The sequence below is a fragment of the Leuciscus leuciscus genome, assembly GCF_965113295.1.
Source record: "Leuciscus leuciscus genome assembly, chromosome: 20".
In the NCBI taxonomy this organism is placed as follows: Eukaryota; Metazoa; Chordata; class Actinopteri; order Cypriniformes; family Leuciscidae; genus Leuciscus; species Leuciscus leuciscus.
The window spans coordinates 22,614,401-22,627,639 of NC_138744.1; the positions used below are offsets into that span (position 1 = coordinate 22,614,401).

The 13,239-nt window shown below is 38.9% G+C and overlaps 1 protein-coding gene across 8 annotated transcripts in view; it reads left to right on the plus strand.

Moving 5' to 3' along the window:
* fam131bb (family with sequence similarity 131 member Bb) overlaps positions 1–13,239 on the plus strand; it is a 54,383-nt gene that overhangs the window by 36,532 nt on the left and 4,612 nt on the right. For all 8 annotated transcript variants that reach the window (XM_082150412.1, XM_082150410.1, XM_082150409.1 and 5 more), the window contains 2 exons: positions 2,680–2,984; positions 5,311–5,565. In XM_082150412.1, coding sequence (XP_082006538.1) covers positions 2,680–2,984; positions 5,311–5,565 — 560 coding nt within the window. The remainder of the gene's footprint in view (positions 1–2,679; positions 2,985–5,310; positions 5,566–13,239) is intronic.

Below are 13,239 nucleotides of genomic sequence, written 5' to 3' on the forward strand. Positions count from 1 at the left end.
CCCATTGTGGTCACGGGTATACCGTGGTAAGGCAAGAGAAATTGAGAGTGAATATCTGAGAGACCTGCATGCCAAAGATCGTTCCAAATGACAGCCTTTAAGTTGGAATTCACTTGTGCTTGTATTACTGATGTAATCAATATGAATGTTAAAATCACTGAGCATAATTATTATAGAAGAAATAGAACATATGAAAGTCAAAAACTCAGAGTTCAGATTAGAAAGTGCCACTGGTCTTTGGTGGGTGGTAAATAGTAGTGAGAATAGTAGGGATTGCCACATTGATTTTTAGAGCAATGGATTCAAATGAAGAATATGTAGACACAGTTACCTGGGATACTTTTCATTTGTCTTTATGGAGTATTTCTTATTGCCGCGGGTTTCTCCCAGGTCTCATTTAGACAGAGGAAATCAAACTTACGGTCAGACAGCAGATCGTACACCAGAGGCCCTTTGTTGGAGAGTGATCGAATATTAAGTAATCCAAAAGAGAGATTGTTTTTACCTGCATTATTGCCAGCCGATCAGCTAAAAATAAAAAAATATGAGAATGTAACGAATTCTAGCTCCAGATAAAGAGTAAAAAATGTTCTGTAGGCTATAAAACATTATGTATTATATATATTATTCAAAGATTTGGGGTCTGTAATTTAAATGAGTTTTTTTTAAAGAAATCTCTTATTCTAACCAAGGCTTGCTTATTTGAATTGATTTAAACAGTTATTATTAAATATTATTAAATGGTAAACACTTGTGAAATATGATTACAATTTAAAATAACTGTTTTAATTTGAATATATTCCTTTGATGCAAAGCTGAATTTTCAGCATCATTACTCCAGTCTACAGTGTCACATGATCCTTCAGAAATCATTCTGTTACTCTGACTTCTCAAGAAACATTTCTTATTATTATCAATGTTGAAAACAGTTGTGCTGCCTTATTTTTGTGGAAACTGTGACTTTTTTTCTTCCAGAATTCTTTGATTAATAGAAAGTAAAAAAATAAATAAAATAAAAACAGCATTTATTTGAAATAGAAATCTTTTGTAACATTATAAAGGTGTTTACTGTTACTTTTGGTAAATTTAATGCACTTTGCTGAAAAAAGTTAATTTCTTTTAGAAAACTTTAATTGGCTTCAAACCTCTGAACTGTATGTTAATTTATATTATATTATATTATATTATATTATATTATATTATATTATATTATATTATATTCACAAAATGGTGTGGCTTTACAACACCGTGCACGGCACAGGAGATTCAAGGAAATTGTCTTTAATAAACTCAACGATCACACATAAAATCCACAGGAGATATAAACAAGTCTTAAATAAGGGCTTAAATACACGGAGAGATAATTAACTAGAACAGAAACAGGTGTGGGATTAATTAACAACCAGGAAAATTAACGAGGGAACATGACTCAGGCAAAGCAGAACAGGGAACAGAGTGAAAACAAAACCAAAACACAACATACACATTACAAATATATTACATTATATTAAAGTATCAATAAGTATATAAAAAATATAAAAATTACTATTTTACCCAAAACGTGTGTGCTATTTTTATTTATGTAGTTAGTACAGTAATAGTTTATAGTATTGCATTATTCATCTTAAGTCACCCGTATTGCAATCATTTGTGAGTGAAGTTGGTTTCTGTTGAGCACAAATCAGTCGTTTAAGAGGTTCCATTCCTGTTAGAATGTTGCCATAGAAGGTCTATAGAGAGAAAAAGGGCAAGAGAAGAATAAACTCAGTGGGCAGTCTGTGTACGGGTGAGTGTTGCTATGCTACATTACAAAAGCCATTTCCTCAGTAAATAAAGAACCTCATTTCTGCACTGCCAGAAGGGTGAAGTGAGTGAACACTCATTTTAATTTCACAATGATGGCCATGGGGTATATGCTAGAAATAGAAACAGAAATAGAATTTGCAGTTATTATTATTCAACATTGTTTTATAATCAGATATAATTTTGCCGTTCCATTCAGATGAGGCTGAAAAGTCAAAGAATTTGATTCAAAGAAAAAAAAAAGGGAATTTCAAAGCTTTGTATGGATGTGTGCTCAAATAAATTAACATCTGCTCATTGTGTCCAATCAAAGCATCCTAAAAGTTCGGACTGTAAGAGTTTTGACTATAATATTAAAGTGAATCAAAGCAGCCAAATCATTAAACTTAAAACAAAATGATTGATTTTACTTTGAATACTTTTGTGACTAAAGAATATATTATTTTCATTTGAAGAGGTTCATTATAACTAATCTATTTGTAAGACACTCATCAATAATATTGATGGCGGCTCTCTGGAATACTTGATTCTGATTGGTCAGTCGTGACATTCTGACCATTAAACCCAGGCAACTCATTTCCTTCATACTGTAGCTGTGCTATAGTCTCATTTCTCTCAGGTCACTCTGGGTTCTCTTTCTTCTAACATAATAAAAGAATTCCAACTCAGATCAATATTTCATGTCCGTTTATTTATTTATAATACCCGTGTAATAATCACCAGACGCCAACTCAGATCAGCACAGGCTGTGTGACAAATGATCTAAGATTCAAATGTGAGAGAAAAATATACAGAATGTCACCCACCCAATTTTCTTTGTAATTTTTCTCTCTCTCTCTCTCTCTCTCTCTCTCTTTCTTGTATCTGCTCTTACAGACCAGATAGTGCACCATTCTTCTGCAGAGGTTTGGCCCCACAGCTACGTCTCCCAGGGTCTTTACTGCCTTTCTTCCTCTGATGCTTGGGAGCCAATTAGTAATGAACAGTCAGGTGTGGCCTCTCCTGCCACTGGTTCATATGTCATGGCAGTCGGGACTGAGGGCGGATATGACCCAAGTACTGCAGCTCACTTCCTGTCCCAACAGCAACAGCAGCATTATCAGAACCAGTTACATCAGTTCCAGCACCTGCAGCAACAATACCAGCAGCAGCAGCTCCTGCAGTATCAACAACAGACACAGGTGAGTCATAAAACTGACACTCCCGTAAGCCTCCGCTGGGGCAGTGCAGGTGAGTCATAAAACTACAAATCCCATGAGGCCTGTTTCACACTGCACATGTAAGCAGTGATGTGCATATTTATTTCATTATCCACATGAACAGGTGCAGACGTGTTGGTAAGGTCAAAATCATGACACTCTTTGTGTCCGGAATTATTAATTTATTAAAAAATATGTTAAAAAAAATGCAAATTCACTGAATCAATACACTTCTGTAATCAGAATGGTTACATATCTGAATTGAAATTAATTTGGATCATTTTTACGAGGCATAAAGTCAAAAATGTTAGAGTGAAACATTATCATAATAAAGAAAAAAAGAATTGAAATTCTTGAAAAGAAAAAATATTATTTCTTAATGCTTAATTTTTTATATATTTTTAACACTTTACAATAAGGTCCTTTTAGTTAACATTAGTTAATGCATTAACTAACAATACATTTGTTACAGTATTTATTCATCATTGTTAACGTTAATTGATAAAAATACAACTTGTTAGCTCATGTTAATTAAATATTAAAAATATACAACTATTGATTTTAATAATGTATTTGTAATTAAACTAAGATTAATAAATGCTTTAGAAGTCTTTTTCTTTGTTAGTTCATGTTACAGATTTTTTTTTTTTTTACAAAATGACTTTTATAATTTATGCCCATGAAATTCTCAATGTGGAAACCAAGAAATCCCTTTTTTCTTGTACAGAACCGTAGCTTTGTAGCCGAAACACTGTCAGTGTGAAAGTAAATTGTGAGCCTTCATCATTTACGCACTGCTTATGCGTGTGGCATGAAAGCAGGAATTAAATAAGTCTCTGCACCATCATCTCCTGTATTAGTAACAGAGGAGTCATAAAATGTATCCTCCATATGCCTCTGCAAAAATAGTTCTTGGCACATTAACATAAGTCTCCCATAAGGCTGTGCTGCAACAGATCATTAACAGACACAAATGTATCAACAGGTGAGGTACAAAATTACCATTCCAATTAGCTCATTTGCGTGTTCTGCAACAACATATCTTGCTCTGCTGGCTACAGCATCATGTTTGTGTTGAAATAGCACAAGTCCCGGTGGTCAGTTCAACAACGGCTTTAGTATCAGCAGTAAGAGCAGTAAAAACTTAATCATGTTCCATCATCCAGCCATTAACCAGAAGCCATTGATCGTCACAGTAATTGAGGTCTCACTGGAGCAAATGGGGAATCTAATACAACAAATCCCATCAGCCATTGCAAAGGGAGGGTGGGGGGAATGTTGTTGTTTTTTCTGCCACAAAAGAGCACAAGTCGTGTTCTGAAAGTAAAAACTCTCTTTTTCTCCGTTATAAACTTATATAAACTCCGTTATAAAGACAAAATTAGCAAAAGCTCTTTGATTGTTAAATATTGATAAATGCTGTTGTAGAAGCCATTGGTCACTGTGATTTCACCTTAATGTTTAAATGTTACCATGGAAACATAAATCATCCCAAAAGTTCTCAACAGTGAATGCCCATTCCCATTAAATATTACGAATGAATTGGAAAAACATATTTGAAAATAGGATAAGAAAAATAAACGTATTGACAAATATAGTTTTTAAATTTAAGCATAAACCTCTCTAATTTTGTTTACTTTTATCTAAAAGTAGACTTTTCAATTAAGTTCAAATTATTCTCAAAAAATGTATTTGCTTTGAAAATATACAGATTCTTTTGTTGGAAAACAGGACAAAATTATAGAGTAAGAAAATGAAAATGTAAATATGATGACAAACACACACACACACACACACACACACACACACACATATAAAATGTAAAAAAATAAAATAATAATATTTATATATATATATATATATATATATATATATATATATATATATATATATATATATATATATATATATACATATATTTCACAATTAACTTTTTTCCAAATATTGTTTTTACAAAAAAAAATTATAGTCAATAGTTTTATTCATATTTGCTAATTAAATTATGTCATTGCTGTTGTTTTATGAGATGCATAAATCAATCCTTATCATATTTATAATAAAATGTATTTTAAATATTATACTTTATCTTTTTTCATTTTTTTTCATTTTTACGAATTGTAATTTTTTTTCTGTAATCAAAGTTTGTCATTTTGGTTTCTCTTTGCTTTGGTTCATGGCATAGTGATTTTTTTTTTAAATTGAAAACAAAGGAACAAAGGGAGAACAAAGGAAGCTGAAAGAGTGGGCTTTCACTATTGTGGTCTGTTACTGCAATGGAAACTTGAGCTGTTTTCCTCTCTATTTGCAGATGTTGGATCAAAGACTACACAGTGCCACTCATTCTTTACAAGCTACTCCCAACAGCACCGTCCACAGCCTGCCCTCCCGTACTCACCCCCCGTTAGTTGATCTGTGGGGGACAGTGGGGACAGAGACCTATCAGGCAGACATGATGGGCTACATGAGCATGCCTGTAACAGTAGAAGGAAATCTAACAGTCCCCACAGAGGAGGTGACGACAGATCACTCACCTTTACTGGAAGCCCAGGAGGAAGAGATCAAAGTGAGTGGGAAAGAAGTGAAGTGGCCCTTAAATGACACTTATGCCACACTTAAACATATCTAAATGTCACTGCACTAAAAGTAAAATACCAAGTGATATCTGCAAACAATTGATGTTTGATCTTTTCTCAAAACTAACTTCATTTTTCTAGTTATTTGGAAATGACTTTTACCCAACTGGTCCCAAAATATTTTTAGTGGATGTATGAAGTCAGTTTCCTCAAGTTCACACAGGCGCCATAGCACATATCACAGGTGTAGTTCATCACATTAACTATGAACATGATTATGCACATGATACCAACATATAATTATACAGTGTCTGAGGGTATGTTTACACAACAAAGAAGATGGAAACGTTTTTCCTTTGCATTTTTCTGCGTACAGGCAACAAAACGTTGTCAAAATAATCCCTGTTCACACGAATGGCGAAACGACTAAAAACATTGTATTATTCATGCCAGGTCAGTAGTTGGCGATGTCAATTTGTAAAGAAACACTACGCAAATATGGACAGAACACATATTGCGCATGCACACATCATCACCTTTTTCACAAATTCGTGTTTTTGTAGTTTACACAGAGACGATAACTGTATCCTTTTTTCAAAAAAGTGCACTTTTTAACCCATTTTTAAAAGTTTGCATTTTCAGGCCCCCAAAACGGCATTGTCGTTTTGGCTCTTAAATCCGTGATGTTATTGTTAGCTAAAGCTAAAACGATACAAAATTGTTTCGATTAATTGAAATAAAATTGAAATGAATAAAACAGAAATATTAGATGAAAAACGTCTAGGTTACTTATGTTACCCCCGTTCCCTGAAGGAGGGAACGAAGACGTTATGTCAGAACTGAACTGATAAATTGGGATCTCGCCTGAGACCCCAATCACCTTCGAGTGTAAACTAAATGAGCCAATGGACATTGGCATGCGAGATTTGCATCGCAAACCCCGCCCCGCGAGTGGGTATATAAGGAAGCGTGCTTGTTCTCGCACATTTTAAGTTTTGCGCTGAGGATCCGAGATGGTGTGTCCCGGCCGTTCAGTAGTGGTACAGCAATTTTGGCGATGGAATGTAACGTCTCTGTTCCCTCCTTCCCTATCAGTCAGTCATGTTCGACGTTACATCAGAACTGAACTGACGAATTGGGACCACTATTCTGGACCACAAGCGCCACTATTGCTGCCCCTTCCAGTGCCCTGCGACAACGACAGCAACCTACCAGGGCTGAAGACGGGACAGGGCTTGACTAGGAGGAGGTTGATCACTGTTGTTCCTTCTGACCCATACAGTGAGACTATTGGATAACACTGGGAAAGCGTACCTATGGAAAAGGACGCTATGGAGACCACATCCTGCCCGCAGGGATATTACATGTAGAGTTACACATATGGACTGGCCAACAGGGCAGTGCTACATATGGAAGGTCTCCGTGGTAGATCCAGCCTAGCTAGGCAGAGCGGGCTCTGCCAAGGGAAAGACACATGCTCGCCGACAGGGAAGCCGCACTGTGGAAGAAAACACATGTGGGATAACCCGTAGAGGAATCACAACACATGGGCACCTAGTCTAGCACAGGGACCTTCTGGGCATACACACGAATGCTAGACCTAGCGTTGGACACCTCTGCCCCTTCTAACTGCCGAGAGTGCTGGAGGAACTCCATGCAGTGTTCACCGGGTGGGGAACTCACCTGTGGAGCAGATAAACACACATATCCCGCCATGTCCGGTTGGGCCAGTACGGCATAACTAACAAGACCTGCTCCTCGTTCTCCCTGACCTTGCATAGTGTCTGTGCGAGCAGGCTCACTGGGTGAAACGCATACTTGCATAGGCCCCCGAGGCCAGCTGTGTGCCAGCAAATTCGTGCCGAGGGTCCCCTCGGTCAGGGAGTAAAACAACTGGTAGTGGGACGTGTCCAGAGAGGCAACCAGGTCTACCTGTGCGACCCTGAAGTGTCTCCAAATCAGCTATACTGTCTGGAGGTGGAGTCGCCATTCTCCCGTGGGTTGTTTCGAGAGCTTGCTGGCTGCACGATTGAGCTCGCCCAGAATGTGAACGGCGCAAAGCGACCACAGTGCTTCTGACTCCAGAGAAGGAGATGGTGAGCGAGTTGCGACATGCGACAGGAGAGTAGACCACCCTGATTGATGGTTGATGTAAGCAGCACAGAGCAAGCCATACTGCTTGCAACTCGAGGCAGTTGATGTGCCAGTGCAGTCGAGGTCCTGTCCAGGAGCACAAGGCTGCACGCCCGTTGCACATGGCACCCCAGCCGGTGGTGGAGGCATCTGTTGAGACAACAACATGCCTGGACACTTGTTCTCGGGGAACCCCTCCCTGTAGAAACGCAAGGTCTGACCATGGGCTGAAAGTTTGGTGACAAGCAGGGGTGACTGTCACTGGGTGCGTGCCGCGTTGCCATGCCCATCTCGGAACACGGCCGTGAAGCCAGTGCTGAAACGGTCTCATATGAAGCAACCCAAGTGGTGTGACTGCAGCTGCAGATGCCATATGCCCCAGAAGCCTCTGAAATCGTTTCAGTGGAACCTCTCTCCTGCTCTTGAACGAATTCAGGGAGTTCAGCACCGACTGAGCATGTTCGAACGTGAGACATGCTGTCAGGTTGACCAAATCCAACTCCATACCGAGAAAAGAGATCCTCTGCACGGGGGAGAGTTTGCTCTTTTCCCAATTGACCCGAAGCCCCGGATGGCTGAAGTACTGGAGCACCAGGTCCCTGTGTTCACACAACTGCTCTTGCGAGTGGGGCAGTATGAGTCAATCGTCGAGATAGTTGAGAATGCGACCGGCATGTTCCCTCATAGGACTTTCGTGAAGACACGAGGCGACAGGGACAGCCCAAAGGGGAGGACTTTGTACCGTTGCTCGAATGCAAAGCGCATGAACGATATGAAATTCACATTACTCTCAGGCAGGATCCCAATTCGTCAGTTCAGTTCTGACATAACGTCGAACATGACTGACTGATAGGGAATTTAAACTGTTACCTTGGTAACTAACTGAAATACAACAACTAATTTTAAATACTAAAAAAATACTAAAACTGAAAAAAAAACAAAGCTAAAAAGAAATGTTAAAACACAAAAACTAATTCATTTTATTAAAGGTCCCATGACATGAAAATGTAACTTTATGAGGTTTTTTAACATTAATATGAGTTCCCCTAGCCTGCCTATGGTCCCCCAGTGGCTAGACATTTTGATAGGTGTAAACCAAGCCCTGGGTATTTTTGAGAAAATGAAAGCTCAGACAGCCGAATCTAGAATATTCCCCTTATGTCGTCATAAGGGGAAGGACACCTCCCCTTTCTCCTCTTTGCCCGCAAAGAGAATTTGGCCCGCCCATGAGAAAATGAGCTGCGCGAGCGCGATATTGGTTTTTCCTCGAGAGACATCATGGCTTGCAAACGAGCGAAGCATGGCAGTTGCTTAGTGTTTGGAGGTACAAATGAACACAAAAGTATTTTTTTAGTTCCTTCATCCGAGCCTCTGAAGAACCAGTGGGTTATGTGAATTTCTGATGTGTAATTGTTCAAGTTCAGACAGATAATCTTTCTCTCAAAATCGTTCAATACTGTTTATGCATCAGTAAATCAAGCCAGTGACTAAAATATCAGCTTCACATCGTTTCTCTTGGTAGGATGAAAATAATCTTATTTAAACTGTGATTAAAATATATACAGAAAGCGATCAAAGAACAATCCCTTTCCAATCGCCCAAGCTGTCAATCACACTGTGCGAGTTTATCTGGACACTTGCCAAAACTAGTTATGAAATCAATGACGCTGTTACGCTGCACAACGAAGCTCTTACTGTACTTACCTCATGTTTGCATTGGTGAAATCATTAGTGAGAGTGCAGAAACTGTGTTGCAATGATAAGATCTTCATTCACGCGATCAACAGGCGGTCATCTGCTCAATGCTCATCACTGCAACTGCATGTGATGGGAATAGATCTAAATACTTAAACTTCTCACAATTCGTTAATCTCGATAGCTGTAATAGTAAAAACGTATAATAGCTGTAATCGAGAGAGTTCCACATATAATGATAGCTATTTCATATGCAAGCATGTCAGCCAATCACAGCAGTGGGCGTTTACACTAAAGTCTCACAGCAGACACGCCCCTTCAAACAGAGCTTTCAAATCAGAGGCTAAAATCAGGCTAGGAAATATGCCTTTTATTTCTAAATTATTAAAAATTTTGATCTTAAAAACATACTAACATTATAAGGGCACCCCAGGAAACATTATAAAATAATAAAATAATCCATGTCATGAGACCTTTAACTAAAACTAATAAAAATGGAACATGCATATAACAAAATAACTAAAACTAAGAATGGAAAAACTGAAAAAATAAAAGTTAATTCAAAATATTAATACATACTATTATAGTATTATGATCAAATAACGCTGATCCAAATATTGTCTTATTTTTTTAACAGTATACTGAATCTATTGATTTATCATTTAAAACCTAACAAACATCTATTTCTGTCAGCAGCTAGAAAAGTATGAATCCTGACTACATTTTCTGTAACTCCTCTCACTGTTGCAGTCAGGTATGAGCTGCTGTGTACAACTTTTCCAGCATTAAAGCTGAAGTGTGTAATTTCTGTGCTATTAGGAAACTGCAAAAATGACTTTTCAAACAGGTTTTTCAAACACTCCACCCATCTCCTTTTGGTCAGGCAAAAGCATAGTCCCAGCCCCAAACTTAGACTATTGGCTGAATCAATGTTTCTGCTGGTTTGTTAGTCGAATATATTTGCAAGTTCCATCATCACCAATATGCTCTCGGCCTGTACATTATATATCTTTCATTCCTTTTAAATATATATACATTTCTATATATTTTAACATATCAAACAGTGCCATTTTTGAAGAGTGTGCATGACATTAATTGTGACCTCAAATCGATTAATTAACAGAACTTATTCTTCCACCACCTTTGCATGATGTCATTAACGACAGTCCTATACTGGCACCGCAGATGATCCTGTCTTTAGTTATTCTCCTACAGTCAGTTTCAACAGGGACAAACTGCTGAACATTCGGCCGTACAAACCACCCAATCTATCATCGGTTTTTGATTATTCAGACATTTTGCTAGACAATATAGTTGGAGGGGCAGCGGCGCTGCTCAAGCGCTCTAAATTCTTGTTTACTTTCGCCTAGCTCCACACCTCGAGCCTTCGCTGACTGCGCGCTTACCTCTCCAAACGGAGTTTATACTTAATGCGTTGCACTATTCTTTGAAGTGACGAGGCCGACTCTGACTAATTGTCCTCTAAACCATCAGGAAGCAGCGATGAGAAGTAGTAATGTACACATATGATGATGTTTGTTTTTATTACACTTCAACAATTCCACACTTCAAATGAAACAAAGATTTGTGTAAAACCCAGTAAACCTTGAGATTATTACTTGTGACAACAAAATATATGGACATGACAACATAAGTATTAAACTAAGTAAAACAACAATCTCTTAAATATTTTCTAATTTAATTAAACGTTTTCATTTAATTTCATGAATATTTTATTAAACATTGACCTTTATTTTCATTAAAAGGGATCATTTCTGCTAGTGTAGGCTCATTTTGTAAAATGTAAGCAATTCGTTTAGACAAGCGCAAACTGGGTTCTGGTAAGATGCTGGTAAAGACATACCTGCTTGGTCATAATCGCCTCGAAGTCGTGCATCTTCGGAAGTTGAGCCAAAGTTACTGTGCACACCACCACGCAAAATGGGTTTGCAAGCATGGGAAGCGAACCGGCGCTAGTCAAGCTTCGACAGTGTAGCTTTAGAATTGCGTTGCTTAGCATCCATCTGGCAAACCTCTACTCCCTCCCCAACAAAACAGACAAACTTCTTCTCCAGTCCTGAACAAATAAAGACTTTTCAAACTCTGCTGCTCTGTTTCATGGAAATCTGGTTGAATCAAGCCATTCCGGACAGCGTGTTACATCTGCCAGGCTTCCAGCTGTTCAGAGCGGATTTTGACGCAGAATGAGCAGGGAAAATGCGAGGCGGTGGGACATGCTTCTACATCAACGAAAATGTTTCATGTAAGGATGTAACCGTGTTGAAGAAGATGTGCTGTCCTGATCTAGAAGTTCTCTTCATCAACTGTAAGCCTTACTACTCGCTGCTGGAGTTTTCCTCGTTCATTCTCAGAAGTGTTTACATTCCTCCAAAAGCGTGTGTGAACGCAACGCTGCAACAGCTGGAGGATCAGATCACAGACATGGAGCAATAACACCCAGAATCGCTTACAATCATTCTTGGTGACTTTAATAAAGCAAATTGATCCTGTGAACTTCCAAATTACAGACAGCACTTTACATGTCCTACCAGGGACAGTAATATACTGGCTCTCTGATCACTATCAGGTTCATCTCATACTGACCTACAGGCAGAAACTTAAATCATCTGAAACTGTAGTAAAGACTGTAAAGAGATGGGCATTGGATGGAGCGGGCATTACAAGCCTGTTTCGAGTGTACTGATTGGAGTACTTTTGAAGCTGCTGCCATCGATCTGGACGAGCTCACATATACTGCTACAATATATATCAGTTTCTGTGAGGATATTTGCATTCCTACAAGGACTCATTCAACATACAACAATGACAAACCATGGTTCACAGCAAAACTCAGAAAGCTTCATCAGGCCAAAGAAGAAGCCTACAGAGGTGGGGACAGAGTCTTGTATAATCAGGCCAAAAACACACTGACAAAGGAGATCAGAGTGGCTAAGAAAAATACTCTGAAAAGCTGAAAAAACTGTTTTCAGCCAATGACCCTGCATCTGGCCTGAAAGACATCACCAATTACAAGACTCTATCCCCCAGCACTGTGTCGAATCAACAACTGGCTGATGACCTGAATGAGTTTTATTGCAGTTTTTAAAAAACTGGTTCACACTCCACACCCGTTCTGACCTTCTCTCCATGCATTCATCAACACCTTCAGCAACCATCTTTCCCTCCCTCCTGCACTTACAATCTGTGAAAAGTATGTGTCCCGCGTCTTCCAGCAACAGAAGACAAAAAATAAAAACCAGGCCCAGATGGCGTTTCACCAGCCAGTCTGAAATCCTGTGCTGACCAGCTGACCCCTATCTCCACAAAGATCTTCAATAGATCACTGGAACTTTGCAAAGTCCTTTCCTGCTTCAAATGGTCCACCATCATCCCCATCCCAAAGAAACCCAAAATCACAGGACTGAATGACTACAGACATCTGTGGTCATTTGTAAGACTGATGCTGGCCCACCTGAAGACATCACTGGACCCTTGCATTTTGCTTATCGGGCAAACAGGTCTGTGGATGATTCAGTCAACATCCTGCAACATCTCGACAGACCTGAGACTTATGTGAGGATCCTGTTTGTGGACTTCATCTCGGCTTTCAACACCATCATCGCAACACTCCTCCAGACCAAACTAAGACTAAAACCAAGCTTTCTGACAGCTAGGCAACAGCTAGTGAGACTGGGATAATTCACGTCCTACACCTTTACTTCAGCACTGGTGGCTCCCCGGGATGTGTGCTCTCTTCTCCCTCTACACCAATGACTGCACAGCAAAAGACCCCTGTGTCAAGCTCCTGAAATTTGCGGACGACCTTACAATCATTT